Genomic DNA, 20690 nt, shown 5'->3' with positions numbered 1-20690 from the left:
GTAAGTGGAGGGAGAGTGGGCGGTGAATGGGGAGTGTGTGTGTGGGAGTGGGGAAGGAATGTAGAAGGAGGGAAAATGGGGGATGAGTCAGGAATGTCTTTGAGAGTCGGGAAGGGATGTAACGGGGGGAAGGATGGGCGTGGGTGGGGAATGAGTGTGGAAGTGGTAAGGCAGGTAAGGGGACGGAGAGTGAGGGATGAGTCAGCAGTGAGTGGGGGAGTGGTAAGGCAGGTATGGGAAGGGAGCGTGAGGGATGAGTGGGGAGTAAGTGTGTGAATGGAGAAGGAAACTGAGGGAAGCGTGAGCGAGGAGTGGAGAATTAGTAAAGTTACGTGCTTATATTCCTTTCAACCTTAAATTGTCGCAGATTTACGTGTTTTTGCAGCTTATTTCACGCACCTCAGTCGTAGGATAAGACAAAGCCTAGGCGTTACATCCTTTCTTTGACTATCGTCATATTCTAGTTTTTACCCCGTATTGCAAATCAGGATTCACGATGGAGAGATGATAATTTTAGGCCAAGTTAGAGAAAAATAATGCCAAGAGAACCAAGGGTCATAAAACTCTCGGTATATTTTCTAATTTCGTCTATCAAGCTATTTTCCTGTTAAAAGATACTTAGCGAAAAAAAAAAAAAAAAAAGGAAAAAGAGGTTTATACAAGAAATGAAATCTGGTTAGCTTCAGTCCATCAGGTGAATTTTTCTGAATATTACCAAGAGGGAATAAGGTAATAAAATTATGGCTATAGATCTTGAGTGAGCGATTATCAAAGTGTCATCGAGATTTTATGCCCGACATGTGCACAATAGTAGTAACTTATTTTGGTCTAAGATGTAAAAAGTTGTCGATTTTCTGTAAGTTATAAAGGATTTTAGCCAATTCTGTAGCAGAGTTTTTCCCATTAGTAAAAAAAATCAGATGGTTTTACGGCGTACTTAATAACAAAGGCTTAGTAGTAGTGAAAGGGTAACCAGTTTTAAAAGAAATTTTTACATTGTTTCACCACAAGAAGTGCCCAGAGGTGAAGAAATGTTATGTGGTATCACATATAAAATGGGTTGTATCTGAATTAACTTTATGAATGAGGTTACCTGATTCTTTGCTGTGGAAGGGAAGGTGAGTGGAGTGAAATGGAGAGATGTGGATTCCGTCTAGTATAGGAAGATGAAACCGAGGAGAATGTAAGGGGAGATGGATGGGGAAATGTACAGAAGTAAAGGTGAGGACAATGGCGGCGGTGCAGGGAAGTAGGAAGGACAGAGGAGGAAAGAGGGGACGGAGAAGGGAGGGAGCGAGTTAAGGGGGTGCGGTGAAAAAGAGAGAGAGAGAGAATGAGGGTGGGAAATGGGGAGCAGAGCATGCAAGGACCGTAAAAGAGGAAGGAAGATGATTATGGACAGTGAGAAGAGGCTGGGATGGAGGAAAGGATGAAAGACGGTGATAGAGTGGAGGTGAAGATGGGTAGTGGAAGGAGAGAGAGAGAGAGAGAAAGTGAGAGAGAGAGAGAGAGACAGAGAGACAGACAGACAGACAGACAGACAGAGACAGAATCAGACAGACATACATACAGACAGACAGACAGAGGTACCTCTTTGCCAGGTGATCTGCTGTTACCAGATAAGATTTACGTTGTTCCCAGACTGTTTTATCTTCGTACGAAAAAAACTTAGAGAAAAGAATTTAAACACACACACACACACACACACACACACACACACACACACACACACACACACACACACACACACACACACACAGAAGGTTTAGGAAACTAAATGATAGGACGTAATAGTCTTATTAAGATTTTTTGTTTGTTTTCTTAGAGGCATCTGCAGACGGTTTTATATACCTTAGGAGAGACATGGATTAGATCTCTCATTCATTTACCTCATTACTGCCAGATTGTCCAGCTAATGTATAAAAATAAAGACTATTCTGATGAAAAACGTAATAAAGTACCTCGTCTCACCTAATCCATCAATCAGTACTTCTACCATAATATTTTCGTTATTTATTCTACTCCTGTAAGTGTGACAGGAGTGTGAGTTCTCTGTATGTAATAAGGTAATAGATGCAGTTAATTACAATAGTATAATTACACAGGTGACAGGTGGTTTCACTTTGACTGTTGCTTATCGTGTGTTTTTACTCAAATATTTCTGAAGAAATTGTTTACTTCTTATGTGGCATAAAGTTTTTTCTTCATGTCGCACGTTTTAAATTACTGGCCATGTATAACTATGAGGAGTTACTGTTAAATATGTTCATAGGTTTATTGTTTCAAAATGTAAAGAGGGAAGGATGTAAAGATGAGTTATTGATACTTGATGAATAGGAGAGAGACTCCGTGAAGGAATAGTACCCTGAGGAACACCACACCTGAGTGCTTTAGAAGATTTGTGACACTCGACTACAGTTGTCCTCGTTATTATTATTATTATTATTATTATTATTATTATTATTATTATTATTATTATTATTATTATCATTATTATAATAATAATAATTATTATTATTACAATTATTATTATTATTATTAATATTATTATTACAATTATTATTATTATTTTAATTATTATTATTGTTATTATTATTATTATCATTATTATTATTTTTATTATTATTGTTTTTATTATTGTTTTTGTCATGATGATAAATATTAATATTATTTTTATTATTATTGTTATTATTATTATTATTATTATTATTAAGATGATGATGATGATTATGATGATGATGATGATTATGATGATGATGATGATGATGATAGTGACGATGATAGTGATGATGATGTTTACTTGTTTTATTATTGTTGTTATTATTATCTATCCATACATCTATCATCCAATCCCATGTTGCCCCATGAGGAGCGTAAGAGCCCGATGCTAGGGAGGTTGGTCCTGACATATTATTAGTATTAGTATGATGATGGTGATGATGATTTGTTGCTGCTTTATTTTTATTATTATTATTATTATTATTATTATTATTATTATTATTTATTACTTATAGTCAGAGTCTTCCGATCAATATCAACTCCACGAACCTGTGACCTTCATTCGCTCCTCCTCCTCCTCCCACACACATGAACTCGCTCTTATCGCTTAGTTTTTCATCTATACCTCACTTTTTCTAAGATATGCTCTTCTTACTAATAATTCCCGACATATTAACACATCCGACGCTGTCAATTACTCCTGTAATTGGTTAAATGGCAACGCACGGCTGTTGAATTTAGGAACGTATTTCTTAAGGTAATGAAGTTAATAAGCATCTGCTGGCGTGGCGTGACGCATTTGCCTAACGTATGGGTGTGGAAGGAAGAACACATGTTTAAGTACACGGAGCAGAAGCCTGCAAGCTGGTGTTAGATGCGGCCGCGCTTGTTTGAGACATGTGATCGACAAGACGAAGCGACGCACCGGGTTACAGCCGCTGCAGAGTCTTAGTCTTAAAGTTGGACGAACCCCTGAGCGTCGCTTCCTCTTGTCGATCACATGTTTGGAGCAAGTGTGGGCGCCCACTTAGACACGCTTAGATACACATTAAACACTAGGAACGCATTAGTACCCCCCGTCACACACACACACACACACACACACACACACACACACACACACACACACACACACACACACACCAGCAGCCTGAGTCAGTCCACTGCAGGGCGACGACCTCTCATGATTTTCCATCCCGTCCTACAGTTTAGCTATTTGTCTGGTCCATCGATTACCAGCAAATTCCCCATTTCATATCTCTATTTTGCTCCTTGTCTGGCTCTTCCTCTCACACATCTCAGGCTTGCCTCTCCGTTGCCCTGGTTGTCCGTCTGTTGTCTGCTCTGCCAGGGACATGACCTGTTTATATTACCTACTTTTTCCCCTTAACCAGGAAACTCCCTTTTCATGTCTAAATGTTTTCTTAGTTCCTTGGTTAAAAATTTTTAATATGGTCAACTGTCGTGTAGCTACGAAACAGTCGATTTTGTTCATTTGGCTGGTCTGGATCCATAACAGAATTAATTCATATTTTCACATATATATATATATATATATATATATATATATATATATATATATATATATATATACTTAAAGTCTGGAAGAAAGTCTTCAAATACCGTTCAGTAGCAAGGCACCTGTATAACTCATAAGATCCATGGTTCGATCGTCTTCACCTTCCGCTTTATCCATATTCATTCATCGTAGGACCCTGTTTACTTCAACTGTATTGCTGGGATTTACTGTGTACACTATTTCCCTCTCCTGAACTGGCTCTTCAGTCACAGTGTTACTCTAGTTAAGTTTGAAAAAAAAATATATATTCATATCACCTTTGATTCATTTTTTTTTTCTTCCAGTAGCATCTCTCAAAGGAGACATCTGGTTTGTTCCCATGCCAAACCTTCACTTGCTTCTTTTTGAATTTCACAATTCCTTGAAGTTTAGTCAACCCTGCTCATGTTGTACTTTTGGACATCTTCGTTTTTCTTTTGTTGGTATTTTTTGGTACAGATGCTGTTGTGTGACCTCTTGTTCGTTCTATGACGTTCTCACTTTTATACAAATTCCTTTGTACTATCAGAAATTTTGCTGTTGCTCTTTAGAAGTTTCCTTTCTGTTACTTGTACAGGTGTCCGGTACCTGTTTTTATAAAGTGTTGATTTATTTTGCTCTTCGTCGTGGTCTACTTCAACCATTAACTGCGAATACTTACTTTGAGCTAACAAACTACTTCTCTCACCGCTACAGGATATGACCGTTCACATCGGATTAAGGTCTCCTCTCTTGTGAGATCCGGTACCACGTAACCCCTCTTTTCTCTTGTTTACGTCTTACTTGTGCCCTGTTCAGTGCAGTTATATTCTTCTTTGTACCAGCGTGTGTTGTGCCAGTGAAGGTGAACTCTGTGCCATTCTTCGTTTCACTATATGGTTCATTCCAAATCCACTTCCTACACTGCCTGTATTGAAGGAATGCATTAATCACCTTAAATTTCATTAACAGAGCCTTTTAAATATTCTGATAACCCAAGTCCGTTTTCTTGCCTGCCTTAAGTGTTATGTCTCCCATCACGAACTTAAGCCAGTTCTTATTCTTTTCAGGGTTTCCTTTTCATCTTAATAAAATTTTTCTCTCCCTTCGATCTTATAAGCAGATTTTGAAACAGGTGGATAATATTTTTCCATTATTTAACATTTATGTTATTAGGTCTCCTGTTGTTTCATTTACTAAAGTCTGTTTCATTATTTCCATTTAAGTTATTATTGATAAAAAATCATTAGCCATGTTGCATCTTTTCATGTTTACCTTTGTATCGCAAGACATAAATATCAGACAGTTCTACAAATGCCTCACCAGGAGTTGTGACCTCACTAAGACCTGTGATATCTTTGTTTACATCACTGGCATCCCTGATAAGGAGAACCAACTTGCCTTCACAAGCAAGAATGAGGACGTTTCAAGTCCCATGATTTAGTTTCCAAAGACGGCTATATTGAGAAACATAGTCATTCTTCGTACCCCTTTCTCCAGAGTTGGTTTGATCCCGTTATGGCCAATTTCTCTATTGCTGTTAGGAACTGTGGCCCATGATTTGATAGAACTAGTTGCATTTGTTTAGGTGTGAGCTGGTTGCTCATGGGGCCAAGTCGGCCATTTACTGCGAAGTAAGATTTTTCTTGTGATGCCTAAAAAGGAACCTGTCTATTATGGCTGCACCAGACTAGTATAGCCCCGCTGATGACTGAGATGCACAAGCTTCCTAGCCACAGCAAGCTTGTTTTCCTTTGAAGAAGTACCTCTAATGATTACTTAAAAATCTGAATATGTTGATTTTTAAGTATTTTTTGGACTGCTGTAGATTTTTTTTTTTTTGTCTAAGATATTTGAAAAAAAGGTTACCATAATTTAAAAGTATTTTTAAAACTACAAAGTCTTTTTATTAGAGAGGTAACGAAAATTGCACAAGATGCATATAGGAATATATTCATGATTTTTCAATGAGCTTTAAATTGAGACTACATACTAATCCAATGATGTGCGTGGTGTAGTGTGAGAAAGGAGAGAAAGGAGCGAGGAAGAGCATGGAGAAAAAGGAGAGGGATGGTGAAAAGGAGAGGGAGAGGTGGCTATAATAAATGGGAGAACAAAGGAGGACTCTGGAATGAAGGTAGAGATGGGAGATGGGGGAGATGAGGGGAGGAGGAAAGAGAATGACGGGAAGGAAGGGGAGTAGATAGAGGAATAAATTAAAGACAGACGAAGAATAATGGAATGAATTTGTGGAGGGGAGAGGATGGAGATAAAGGGAGATGAGGTGTGAGAGTTACAACTGATGCGAGATATAGAGAAGGAAGAGTAGAAGATGGAAAACAGGGAAAGGATGAATGGAAGGTAGAGACGGGATTCAAAGAGGAGAGTAAGAAAAGAGGGGATGCATGTGATATTGCAGATTTTGGTAGTGTGAGTTGTAAACCCATTCAGCACCATGACGTGGTTATTGTCCTTTCTTGCACCACCAGACAACTAAATAGTTTTCAAAAGTAATGGTTGTACGTGAGATTAAAATGGATGTATGGAGTGCTATACACTGCTATATTAAGTATGGTGTGATATGGTGATTGTGATATGTTGTGGTGATATGGTGATCCTGGCTACACACACACACACACACACACACACACACACACACACACACACACACACACGAGGTACTGGTTCTGGTTCAGTCAGGTTTAGTCTGTTCAGTGGGTTCCATGTGTTCAAAAGGATCCAGTCTTCATGCAGTTGATGGTGTCCATCTGTGGACGAGAGAGAAAGTGAGATGACAAATGTTTTGTGTTGGATTGGGTGGGTGGTTAGATGTGTGTGACTGAGAGAGTGAGGAGAAAGTGAGAACCAAGAAAACAGGAACAGGAGAGCAGGAGAGGCATGAGACTTCGGGAAGGTAGGAGAGAGAGACGGGGGAGGAAGAAGGAAGTAGGAAAGGAAAGGGGAGAGAAATTGGAGGAAGGAAGAAAGGAAAGGAAGACTGAGAGAAAAGAAGGGAAGAGAAAGCTAGGGAGGCATTGGGAAAAAGGGGAGAAGAGGAAGGGAGGGAAGTAGGTATGAGAGGGGTTAAGGAGGTGGAGACAGGTAAGTCCCACACAGGTGTTATAACACCAATGAACTTACGTTGTGAGCACCTGACCACGCTCTTCCCCCCCTCTCTCTCTATCTCTGTCTCTGTCTGTCTGTCTGTATGTCTGTCTGTCTGTCTGTCTGTCTCTGTCTCTGTCTCTCTCTCTCTCTCTCTCTCTCTCTCTCTCACCCATCCACCCACCCACGCACCCCACCAACAGACACACACAAACACAGACACAGACAGACAGACAGACAGACAGACACACACACACACACACACACACACACACACACACACACACACACACACACACACACACACACACACACACACACACACACACACACACCTATAATAACGGCTCATTACTTCGTCTTGTGAACAGCATCTGTAGTAAGGATGAATTAATTCTGTAAATGCTGTTTAAATTATTTCTGAAGTAGATAATGATATAATAACTGGTAATCCGATATTAATATAGAAGTATGGAAGTCAGTTCTAACGTGTTTGTTGTAATGAAATCTTTAATAATAATGATGAAGATGATGATGATGATAATAATAATAATAATAATAATAATAATAATGATAATAATAATGAACAGGTTACTACAAAAAGACCTTGAACATTTTAACTACATATGCCCAGTGACAGAAAAATAAGAGTAATCAAAGAGGGAAGAGTAAATAAAGTTTGTTAAAAAGCAGAAAATAAAATGGTAGTTGCCATGAAAACCACGAATTGCGACCAGAAAATTAAAATAGATGTTGCAAAAGAGGAATGTATGAGGGTGTATCAGTGCTGACGTTAACATACGGGTGTGATGTTGTGGTATAGAATATGTACGAAAAGCCATAAGTAGTGGAAATGTTACTAATGAATATGGCAGCAGGGTATTTGGATGGACGGTCTGGTTACATAGAGAACAGACATGAATTGGCTGATGACAGGGATATTTATGAGTGAAATTGGGAGTTAGATGAAGAATTGCAAATCCAATAAGATGGCTGTATACAATAAATTCATAAATGTAAAAGCTGCATAGAAACGTTGATGGAACAAAAGAAATTACCTTTTTAGTGCAGTAACCATTTTTTTTGTGTTAGTGAGACGACCAGACGATTTCATTCAACTCAGTTGATATTTGTTAGTGAAGGAATTAATGATGGATATATATTAAAAGCTGTGCATGGGAGTAATAATATATATATATATATATATATATATATATATATATATATATATATATATATATATAGAGAGAGAGAGAGAGAGAGAGAGAGAGAGAGAGAGAGAGAGAGAGAGAGAGAGAGAGAAGATATGTCTGTGTTGGCACCCTGGCTAGGTAAACTCTTTTGCCTATGTCAGTCATATTGTGCCGTACCTTCCTGCTGGAAGTTTGCTTTCATTCAGCCTCTTCCGAAGAGGAGTGGTCGTTCCTAACCCTCTCAGTATCGCCTAATTGCCTCAGTATCTTGTTTTTGTAAAGTGTTTCAGGGTATGTTTAACTAGATGATTATGAAGCATTGTCCTCTCATACACTTTTTTCTTCTAGGGATGCTCCACTGGTGATGTACACCTTGCCTTATGATTTTTTGCCATCCTCCTTTCGGGACTGTGGCGAATCCTTTGTCATATATATATATATATATATATATATATATATATATATATATATATATATATATATATATATATATATATATATACAGTATATGTATATGTATATATGTTCATTATCAACACCTCTCAGGTTAAAATCTTCCACAGGAATATCCAATAACGTTTAACAAACCACAGCTCAGTTCTTCATTCTCTCTTAATATCCTTGGGTTTTCTTTCTCTACGAATCATGGAAATATTATACTATTACCCGTGTAAAATCTCCTTCCAAGAGATTAAGTGCATTAAGCCGACTCCCTGTTTTCGTTCCACTAGACGACTGTTGACTTTGTATAGGGGTCTTACTCGCCCGTGTGTGTGGTACATGTAGCATGTTTCTGATTTTTTTTTTTTTTTTCTAATGCGAGGAAGACTGAACCAAAGGAATCAAGCCCGCAATTATTGTTCCTTCCAGAAACAAAATACAAGAGAGAGCCAAATTCAATATCTGATCATTTGGAGATGCCTGGACAAACTGCGTTTGAAAGACTGGAGATCATAGGAAGCAGGAAATACAGACAGAGGGAGACAGTTCCAGAGCTGACCTGTTGCAAAAATGAAGGACTGGGAGTAAAAGTTAACTCATTCATTAGAGAGTTGGACAGAAAAAGGATGAGTCTTTGCTACTAGACGGCTGCTACGCGCCCGTCGAAGAGGTGGAAGAATGCATGCAGACAGTTCAGCGGAGCATTGACCATTGAAGCAGCGATAGCGAAGATATAAAGATACAACAGTGCGACGAAGAGACAGTGGTTGAAGGGAGTCAGGAAGAGGAGGAGAGTTAATGAGACGAAAAGCCTTTGACTCCACCCTATTGAGAAGAGCTGTATGTGGGAAGCCTCCCCACACATGAGAGTTGTACTCCACATAGGGGTGGATAAAACCCCTGTATTGAGTCAACAATTGAGAAGGGGCAAAGAAGGAACGCAGTCTACTTAGCACACCTAATCTCTTGGAAGCAGATTTTACAAGAGATATAATATGATTTTTCCAAGATAAGTCCCGAGTAAATGAAACCCTAAGCATGTTCAAGGATGATGCAAGATTAAGCTGAATATTATTAAACACTGCTGGGTATACCTGTGGAAGATTTTGTTGAGTTGATAGGTGTAAAAGCTGAGTCTTTGATGCATTAAAAACAACCAGATTATTCTTACCCCAGTCAGAGATACGAACCAAGTCAGACATTAGTTGTGCCATAGCCTCATCCCTTGTTTGTTGAGGTAACTGCTGAGATGGACGTTACGGGAACCAAATGGAAAGGTGAAGAGTGGAGTCATCAGCGTATGAGTGGATAGGGTTAGATGTACAGCTTAGAAGGTTATTGATGAAAAAAGGAAGCGAGTTGGTAATAGGACAGAGCCCTGAGGAACACCACTGTTGATAGATCTAGGAGAAGAACGATGGCCGTCTATAACAGCGGCTATAGAACGACCAGAAAGGAAGCTAGAGATGAAGGCACAGATAGAAGGATAGAAACCGTAAGAAGGTAGTTTGGAAATTAAAGATTTATTGCAGAGTCGATCGAAAGCCTTTGAGATGTCAAGTGCAGTGGCAAGGCTTTCGCCAAAGTCCCGAAAGGAGGATGACCAGGAGTTTGAAAGGTAGGTGAGAAGATTGCCAGTGGAGCGTCTCTGACGGAACCCATACTGACGATCAGAAAGAAGATTGTGATAGGATAAATGGTTTAAAATTTTTCTTTTAAGAATTGACTCGAAAACTATTGAGATATAGGATGTTAAAGCAATTGGACGATAGTTAGAGGGTTGGGAATGGTCACCCTTCTTTGGGACTGGCTGAATGAAAGCAAACTTCCAGCAAGAAGGAACGGTACAAGTTCATAGACAAAGGCAAAAGAGTTTGCCTAGGCAGGGTGTAAACACACAGGCATAGTTCTTGAGAACAACAGGAGGGACTCCATCATGCCCATATGCCTTATTAGTATTGAGGCCTGTGATGGCAGAAAACACATCAGCTGAAGAAATTTTAATTTCAGCCATGAGGAAGTGCACTGGAATTGTCTAATGTAGAATTGGAGGAGAAAGTCTGAGTGAAGAGATCTGCTTTATCGGTAAAACAAATAACTACAGAGCCATCAGAGTAGAAAAGAGGAGGGAAGGATGATGAGGTAAAGTTGTTAGAAAGGTTTTTGGCAAGGTACCAGAAGTTGCGGGAAGAATTCGAGTTGGAGAGTTGAGAGTATTTAGTACGGATGAAATTGTTTTTAGCAGAGCGATGAACAGAATTAGCACGATTCTGGGCAGAAACGTATAAAAAATGTTAATCAGGGGTGGGTTGGTTCTCGTACCTTTCATAGGCCCTCCCCTTGTTGCGGACAGCATTAGAGCAAGCATGATTAAACAAAGGATTTCGTGCATTAGTCAGAGGATATGAGAAAGGAATGTATACTTCCATGCCTGAGGGAATAACCTCCGTAATGGGCAAGGCACACTCAGATGGCTTCCGCCCATGGAAGCAATAATCATTCCAGGGAAAATCAAAGAAGTACTGCCTGAATGCCTCCCAATCTGCAGCTCCAAAGTGCCACAGACGACGTTTCTTTGGAGGGTCCATAGGTCGTACCGGAGCGATAGGACAGGTTAGGGTGATAAGATTGTGATCGGAGGAACCCAACGCAGGGAAAAGATTAACAGTGTAAGCTGAAAGATTAGTTGTAATGAAGAGGTCAAGTTGTTTCCCAATATACAGTTCTTGTAAACAGGGTTGAGTCAAAGGCTTATCGTCTTTTAACGTCCTCTCTCAGTGACTCCCTTCAACCTATCCCTCTTCTCTGCAGTGTTGTATCTTTATCTCTGCACCCTCGCTGTTTTGGTGTTTTCTGAAAAGTCTACTTGCACCCCTCGTCCATTTTGGCAGGCGCACAGAACATTTCTGGCAGCACACTCTCACCCTTTCTCGGTCCAGCTGTTTAAGCAAGAGTTAACCGATACTCTTAGTGATTCATTTATGCAGCAGATCAGCTCCGGAACTGCCTTCTTCAGCCTGTAGTTTCCTTTGTGACCCCCGTCACATCCCAGAATAAGTGGATCTTCAATTTTGCAATGTTGTGTTTTGTTTTGCGTGTAAAGAAGAACTCTTATGTTTTTACTCCTTGGTTGTTTTTTCCATGTATGAAAAATTACAGTTTTTGAATGCTTGTATCTCCTACTTTCGTCTGATCCATTGTAAAGAAGGGTTGTTTTTTTCTTGTTCCACGGCATTGTAAAGAAGGGTTCATTTTTTGTTGTTCCACGGGACATCCATCGTTTTTTTTCCATGTCTCTCCGAACACTCCTACGTTTGCTGTACAGTGATTTCATTCGCCTCAGAGTGGTAACCCCGCAGCAGCCGACACTGATGATATTATATGTGGTCGTGTAGTGTCGTCATTGTCAGATGCTGCGGACTCAGCACATTGGTTTTCAAAGTCCATAGAGAGAAAAATATGAGAGACGACCGGACTCTTCATGCCGACTGCTCATCCCAAGGTTTCGTTTGCAAGGGCGCCTAGATTGTAAAAATTCGTATATTCTCGACAACTCTTTCTCCGGATCAGCGCTGACTACGCCAAAGTTATCTGCTGCATCGCTGCTGAAGATTAAGGACCATGGTTAGACGGAACTCGCCTTTGTGGTTTAGAAAGAGGCTGGTGCTGGTGAGGGAAGCCTTCACGTGGTGGCATCTTTATAGCCGGGCAACTTCGCTAACTGGTTATACGAACGTTTCTCAACTCCTTCCCTATCCAGTGAAAAGAACCTGGTAGACTGCAAGATAGTGAACTACAAGACAAATATTTGAGTTGGTGCCACATATGTCCAGTTCAGGCACTTAGTGTCAGAGGAACTCTTTTCATGTGATCTCTAGTAAAGAAACTTCCTATTGTGGTTGCAGCTGATTAGTATAGTTCCTCTGATGACTGGAATGCACAGACTTCAGCACCAAGACAAAGCAGTGTTCCCATGAAGAACTACCATTAAGGGTTATGTTGAAAAGGGAATTATATATATTTATACATTACCTTTCCTTATAGTTCTAGTGGAAATGAATTTATGTGATACTTTTTATCACTTACCATTATTCAGAACTGAGTAAAAATATATATTTAATCTGTATGTTAGTCAGGTAATAAAAACAATGTAAGATGCTGCTTTGGATTTATTCACTTACACACTCGTGCGCGCGAACACACACACACACACACACACACACACACACACACACACACACACACACACACACACACACACAGACACAGGCACATGCACACTGAATGGAGATTGGTCCTGGTTCCGGTTCACGTTGGTTCAAGTCGGTTCAGCGGGTTCCATGTTATCCAAGAATTCCAAAAATTAGTCTAAGCAAGCAGAAGATGAAGTCGGTGAGCTGTGGGGGAGAGAGAGGGATAGACAGAGTGAGTTATACGAGTTATGGATTTTTTTTTTTTTTTCGGGATAAAGAGAGAGAGAGAGAGAGAGAGAGAGAGAGAGAGAGAGAGAGAGAGAGAGAGAGAGAGAGAGAGAGGTTCCAGAGGTTATTGATCTTTTTTTGATGTTAGGGAGAAGTTATAGTTCTTTTTGGATTTTTTTTTCAGGTTAGAGAGATATAAGTTATTGGGGCTATAGATATTTTTTTCAGGTTAAAGAGGGAGAGAGAGAGAGAGAGAGAGAGAGAGAGAGAGAGAGAGAGAGAAGTTACAGGCGTTATGCATCTTTTTTTTTTTTTCCAGTGAGAGATAAGTTGTAGAGTTTATGGATTTTTTTTTTTTCAGTTTAGAACAACTACGATTTAACACAAAGTAAAATTTCAACAACACAGTGATAATGATCGTGAAAGTAAGCTTCGTATGTTAATACATATTTTTATTACTGAAAAATAAAAAAAATATCAGATAATTCTCTCTCTCTCTCTCTCTCTCTCTCTCTCTCTCTCTCTCTCTCTCTCTCTCTCTCTCCATCATTTTTTCTATATCTATCTGTCGTACTCACAAAGCCTAGTATCTTCAGCTTCGACAGCAGACACGCGATGACCTCCGGGAGGGTTTCAAGGCCGAAGATTTGTACCAAGATATCCAAGTTCACCTCAGGTGATGTGTCGACTGTGGTAGAGGAAGGGGAGAGGGTCGATTAGGTCAAGTGATTAGAGAACCTGCCTGATGTTTGAAAGGACATAGGCAATCCAGGACAGAGCAGGGTAATGAAGAGGAATGCAAGGCAGGGTAATGAAGAGGAAGGCATGGAAGGGAAACATAATTAAGAAGGCAGGGCAGGGCAAGGCAGGTGAGCCGTTTGGAGGAATGTTGGATGGGGCTGTGACTAAGAGAGAATAAATCTTTCTCACTCTAGTTCTTTAGGAATCTATGTAATATCTTCGTCATTGACATCGTTATCGTCTTATACTTATGTGAACTCTACGTCCCAGAAATAAAAACAAATCAACCAGAAGATTAAAAATATTTACCACACCACAAAGAAAAACAAATTTGCCTGTAGATTAAACATTTTCGCCACACCGAACTACTTGATGAATCCAGTTTGGTTGAATAAACTGAAAATAAGTCTTCATATTAATGGGAAGATGTTTAGCGAATACAAGAAAAGCCGAGGTGATAACAGTTAACAAGTAGATGGAGAAGAACGCTATGAAGCTTGATCACGAAAGAATAGGAGGAAATATAGTGTTTAAGGAATTTAACAGTGATCAAAGCACCAGACAGAGCTAAGGGACCTGAAGTAAGTCGTAAGTTAGGAGAATAGGCATATTAGGGCAATGGGAAGCATGGGGAAGTAGGAAAGCAAAGTGACCCTGATGGTCCTGTAATGATGCAAGCAGCGATCGATCTTTGAATACTAGTAACCGAGAAAGGGTGGAAGTGTTGGTGATGAAGTGTTCCAGGTCTGTATGTGGAATTACATGACATAGCAGAGTGAAAGAGGACATTGAAAGAGCTTGAAAGACCAGGGACGTGTTAAAGTAGACGTAGTGCAGTGGAATGGGCAGATCAGGCTACCTTATGATATAGCCAGTAGAGAGAAGGTGTGGTGGGAGATTGATGACAGTATACAGATTAGAAGTGGAGTTAATGAGGGAAATTATGAGATCTAGACGAAGGAGCATGGATAGTGATGAAGAAGATTTTTGAATAGAGGTGTGACAATCCAGGAGTGTGAGAAGCGTGTTTGGTATAAAGCAAATTGAAATAAAGTGGCTCAGGGGAAAACGACTCTGCCAGTCTTCTGTCAGAGCAAGAAGTGAAGCATCTGGGGTAAATCGTGAATAACAGGAGGATGAGTGTGAGGTAATTTTAAGATAGCTTTACGTAGACCATTAAATAATGCAGCTGAGAAACAGAATGAGAGTGACTGAGGTTGCTTTCTCTTGCCTTCCGGCACCACGAACCTGGAATGAGTAACATGTAGTGAGAATTGAATCAAGTCATAGTACTGCCACCAAAATAATAGAAACCAGAGTAAAACAGAATCACATAAAATAAAGGTACTGTACTGGCGCCAACGTAAAACAAAATTGATTAAATCGACGATATGAGTCAGAGAAAAACAGAATCGCATAATATGAGGCTGGGGTATGAGAGCGAGAGTAAAATAGAATCACATAGCATTAAGTTAAAGTATGAGATCCAGTGTAAAACAGAATCACACAACATAAAGCTAGGATATTGGAGCCAGAGTAATCACGTAACATGAAGAATGGGCATGAGAGCCAGATTAAAATAATCACATAACATAAAGCTATGGTATGAGAGACAGGATAAAACAGAGTAAGAAAATCAACGTAACACAGAGTGACTATATCAAAATGAGCGTAAAACAGGAACAATATGAAAATCAGCGTAAAACAGAGACAGTGTGAAAATCTGCTTAAAACAATCGGCTTAAAACAATGACAATATGAAAATCAGCTTAAGATGAGTTACATTATGCAAACTAGGATGAAAGAGTGACATTGCGAAAATCAGTGTAAAACGTGTAACAGTATGAAAATCAGCGTAGGGGAGAGTGACATTACCGGTAATGTTAGCGAGAAGGTCCAAGTTCACCTCAAGTTCCAACTCTGCGACGCACTCTGTCAAAATTTCCTTTATTGTTGTCAGCAGGGCTTCTGTGAGGCCTCCGCAGAGTATGTCAAGTTCCAGGACGCAGCCCAACAAGTTGATCTCGCACGCGGGTAACAGAAGCGGCCCCTGACATGTTACGTCGACTGTAGAGGGTTCGGAGAATGGGGTTATTAGAGGTGGGGAGAAAAGAGGGAGGCAGAGAAGGCATCTGAAAAACGGAAGAGAGAAGAGGGAGACAGGGGAGGAAACAGGAAGGACGGTGAAAAAGGGAGAGGAGTTGGTAGACAGTTGGAGGTAGTGAATGCTCTCCTTCACATATGGCTTTGGCTGTGGAGGGTTACGGAGAGTGTTAGTAGAGTAGCAGGTGCAGGAGGAGGCAAAGGCAGAAGGGGAAAAGACTGAGATAAACTGAAAAGAACGGGGAGGAAGAGAGAGAGGAAGAAAGACTTATCCTAGTTTGCTGCTTTGGCTGTGTGAATTTTTTAGACTTTTGAGAATAAGATTACAAATCTAAGTCTATTATCTGATCGAAGTTTAGGTAGATTCGACCCATTCATTAGTAGTAAAAATAATGCAAATAAAGCAACATCTTTACAGTAAACCTGTGACATTAGGAGAAAGAACCTGAGTAATAAAGTCCTGGAGACTTCTTTCACGAATCTCCATAAGTGGGTATTGAATAAATGAGTGAGTGAGATTGAGCATCCTTTGAGTATGAGTGAACCTGCATGGGATGAAGCGAGTGCGAGTGTCTGTGGGAGTCAGTTAAGACTGAGGGAGTGAGAGTATATAGCAGAAACGTTCTCTGAGCTGTGTTTGGTTTACTGTCTGTTTGAATATGTGTAAGTGAATCAGTAAATACAATAAATACTGCTGAATGGATGTGTGTGTGTGTGTGTGTGTGTGTGTGTGTGTGTGTGTGTTTTATATTTGATACCTTCTCATACCAGGGAGTATGCCAATGAATATGAGACTGAATATGCAAGTTAGAAGGAGGACCAGCAAATGAGAGTGTCATTCAGGCGACAACCAAAACACAGCCACTAACCAAGCGGAGGAACAACAACGTCAAGGAAGACGTTGGACCCGCTGCAGGGCAGAAGCTGTGCCAGACTTCCTCCGGCCAGAAGACCCATGACGAAGAGGCTGAGAAGGGCCATCCGCATGGTGGTGGTTGTGGTGGTGGTGGTGGTGGTGGTGGTGGTGCCTGTAGGGGAGAGGGAGAGAGTGACTGTGGGAGTGGGGTAGGTAGGTGAAGGGAGGTAGCGTGAAGAGTGAGTGGGAAATTACTGAAAGCAAATAAGGGTAGGGAGAGTGAAGGATGTGTCAGGAGTGAGATAGGATGTGGTAAGTGGGGGGAGAGTGGGCGATGAGTGGGGAGTGTGTGTGTATGTGTGTGTGTGTGGGAATGAGGATGGAATGTAAAGGGAAGTAAAATGGGGGATGAGTGAGGAATGTCTCTGAGGGTAGGGAAGGAATGTAAAGGGTGGGGGGGGAAGAGCGGGGCATGAGTGAGGAATGAGTTTGGAATTGGCAAGGCAGGTAATTGGACGGAGAGTGAAGGATAAGTGGGCAGCGAATGGGGAAGTGGTAAGGCAGGTATGGGAAGGGAGGTGAGGGATGAGTGGGCAGTGAGTGTTGGAATGGAGACGGAAACTGAGGGAAGCGTGAGCGAGGAGTGAAGAATTGGGAAGGTTACGTGCTTATATTCCTTTTCAACTTAATTTGTCCCAGATTTACATCTTTTTGCAGCTTATTTCATGCAGCTCAGTGGTAGAATAGGACAAAGCTACGTCGTTACATCCTTTCTTTGACTATCTTCCTGTTCTAGTGTTAACCCGTTATGGCAAATCAGAATTCACGATGGAGAGATGACAATTTTATGCCAAGTTAGAGAGAAATTAATGCCAAGAGAACCAAGGATCAAACAACTTCCGATATATTTTTTTAATTCAATCGATAATGCTATTTCCCTGCTAAAAGATAGTCAGAGGAAAAAAAAAAAAGGCAGTTTATAGAAGAAATGAAATCTGCTTAGCTTTAGTTAATCAGGTGAATTTTTCCATATATTACTAAGAGGGAATATGGTAATAAAATTATGGCTATAGATCCTGAGTGAGTTACTGGCAAAGGTTCACTGAGATTTTATGCTGCATATGTACACAATAATAGTAACTTATTTTGCTCTAGGATGTGAAAGCTGTTGGTTTTCTCTAAGGTAATCAAGGATTTTAGCCAATTCTGTAGCAGAGTTTATCCCATAAGTAAAGAATATCAGATGGTTTTACTGCGTATTTAACAGAAAAGACTTAGTAGTAGTGAAAGGGTAACCAGTCGTAAAAGAGATTTTTACATTGTTTCACCACAAGAAGTGCCCAGAGGTGAAGAAATGTTAAGTGGTGGCACGTATGAAATGGGTCGTATCTGAATTAACTTTATGAATGAGGTTACCTGATTCTTCGCTGTGGAAGAGAAGGTGAGTGGAGTGAAGAGGAGAGGTGTGGATTCCGTCTTTTATAGGGATATGAGACCGAGGAGAATGTAAGGGGAGATGGAAGGGGAAATGTGCAGAAGTAAAGGTGAGGTAGTGGGGGGAGGATGAGGGAAGAAGGAGAGAAGAGGAAAGTAGGGACGGAGAAGGGAGGGAGTGAGTTAAGGGGGTGCGGTGAGAGAGAGGAGGAGGGAGGGAAAGGGGGAGTATAGCATGCAAGGACCTTGAGAGAGAAGGGAAATAATTAGGGATAGTGAGAAGAGGCGGGATGGAGGGAAGGTGGAAAGACGGTGATAGACTGGAGGGGAAAGTGGGTAGTGGAAGGAGAGAGAAAGAGTGAGAGAGAGAGAGACAGGGGGGGGGGAGAGAGAGAGAGAGATAAGGTTAATGAAACTACATTGTAGGACATAATAGTCTGAGAAAGATTTTTTTCTTGTTTTGTTAGTGGTATCTCCAGACGATTTTATATACCTTAGGAGATACATGGATTAGATCTTGCATTCATTAACCTCTGTACTGGCAGATTTCCCAGCTAAAGTAGAAAAATAAAGACCGTTATGAGGAAAAATGTAATAAAATACCTCGTCTCACCTAATCCATCGATCAGTTCTTCCACCATAATATTTTCACCATTTACTGTACGCCTGTAAGTGTGATAGGAGTGTGAGTTCACAGTATGTATTAAGGTTATAAATATAGTTAATCAGAATCGTATAACTACAACGGCGACAGGTGGTTTCATTACACAGGTGACATGTGATTTCACTTTGAATGTTGCTTATCGTGTTTTTTTTTTTTTTTTTTTTTTACGAATATTTCTAACTAAATTGTTTCCCTTGTATTTGGCATAAAGTTTTATTTTCACATTGTACTGATTAAAATACTGGCCATGTACAACTAAGTGGGATTACTGTAAATATGTTTATAGGTTTATTGTTTCAAAATGTAAAGAGGGAAGGATGTAAAGATGACTTTTTGATACATAATGAATAGGAGAGACTCCGTGAAGGAACAGAACCCTGAGGAACACAACACCTGAGTGCTTTAGAAGATTTGTGACACTCGACTACAGTTGTCCTCGTAATAATAATAATAATTATTATTATTATCATTATTATTTTTATTATTATTATTATTATTATTATTATTATTATTATTATTATTATTATTATTGTTACTACTACTACCACTATTATGATACGGTGATGCTGATTACGTGCATTATTATTTGTTGTTGTTATTGTTATTATTATTATTATTATTATTATTATTATTATTATTATTTATTACTTATAGTCAGAGTCTTCCGATCAGTAGCAACTCCACCAACCTGTGACCTTCATTCGCTCCTCCTCCTCCTCCCACACACATGTACTCGCTCTTATCACTTAGTGTTTCTTCTAAACCTCACTTTTTCAAAGATATGCTCTTCTTACTAATAATTCCCGACATATTAACACATCCGACACTGCCAATTACTCCTGTAATTGACTGAATGGTAAGATACGGCTGTTGAATTTAGGAACGTATTTCTTAAGGTAATGAAGTTAATAAGCATCTGCTGGCGTGGCGTGAATCATTTGCCTACGGTATGCGTGTGGAAGGAAGAACACATGTTTAAGTACACGGAGCAGAAGCCTGCAAGCTGGTGTTAGGTGCGGCCACACTTGTTTGAAACATGTGATTGACAAGACGAAGCGACGCACCGGGTTACAGCCGCTGCAGTATCTTACTCGTAGTCTTAACGTTGGACGAACCCCTGAGCCTGGTTTCCTCTTGACGGTCACATGTTTGGAGCAAGTGTGGCCGAACACTGAGACACATTTAGATGAACATTAGACACCATTAAAGCCTTCGGCCGCCCGTGCACACACACACACACACACACACACACACACACACACACACACACACATACACACACACACACACACACACACACACACACACACACACACACACACAGACACAGACACACACACACAGACACACACGCACACACACACACACACACACATATATATATATATATATATATATATATATATATATATATATATATATATATATATATATATATATATATATATATATATATATATATACATTCATAACAGCAGCCTCGTCAGTTCACTTCAGGGCGAAGACCTCTCATGATTTTTCATCCCGTCGTACAGTTTAGCTATTAGTCTGGCCCATCGAATAACCAGCAAATTTCCGCATTTCATATCTCTATTTTGCTCCTTGTCTGGCTCTTCCTCTCACTCATCTCGGGCCAGCCCCTCCGTTGCCCTGGTTGTCCGTTTGTTATCTGCTCTGCCTGGGACATGACCTATTT

The 20690-nt window shown here is 40.1% G+C and overlaps 1 protein-coding gene across 1 annotated transcript; it reads right to left on the bottom strand.

The window, feature by feature from the left end:
• Positions 1–12931: 12931 nt before the first annotated feature.
• LOC145415987 (uncharacterized) lies at positions 12932–18376 on the bottom strand. Its single transcript, XM_080285090.1, has 6 exons — positions 18313–18376; positions 16910–17068; positions 15813–16004; positions 13775–13884; positions 13038–13172; positions 12932–12979 (listed from the first exon to the last, which is right to left on the bottom strand). Exons 2-5 carry the CDS (start codon positions 17025–17027, stop codon positions 13119–13121), a joined length of 474 nt encoding a protein of 157 aa, XP_080141216.1. The 5' UTR covers positions 17028–17068; positions 18313–18376; the 3' UTR covers positions 12932–12979; positions 13038–13118.
• Between the last annotated feature and the right edge of the window lie 2314 nt (positions 18377–20690).

This window comes from Coenobita brevimanus, chromosome 104, assembly GCF_032717465.1.
Source record: "Coenobita brevimanus isolate Jiangsu-jjx chromosome 104, ASM3271746v2, whole genome shotgun sequence".
Classification (NCBI taxonomy): Eukaryota; Metazoa; Arthropoda; class Malacostraca; order Decapoda; family Coenobitidae; genus Coenobita; species Coenobita brevimanus.
This window is presented reverse-complemented; position numbering and strand designations above follow the sequence as displayed.

What these genes read in the sequence shown, in the direction of transcription:
- LOC145415987 (XM_080285090.1), bottom strand. Translation starts at nt 17,027, where the DNA reads ATGCGGATGGCCCTTCTCAGCCTCTTCGTCATGGGTCTTCTGGCCGGA. An exon ending in CGTTGTTGTTCCTCCGCTTG is followed by an intron (nt 16,005 to 16,909) that starts GTTAGTGGCTGT and finishes AACCCTCTACAG; the next exon opens with TCGACGTAACATGTCAGGGG. An exon ending in CCTTCTCGCTAACATTACCG is followed by an intron (nt 13,885 to 15,812) that starts GTAATGTCACTC and finishes CCTCTACCACAG; the next exon opens with TCGACACATCACCTGAGGTG.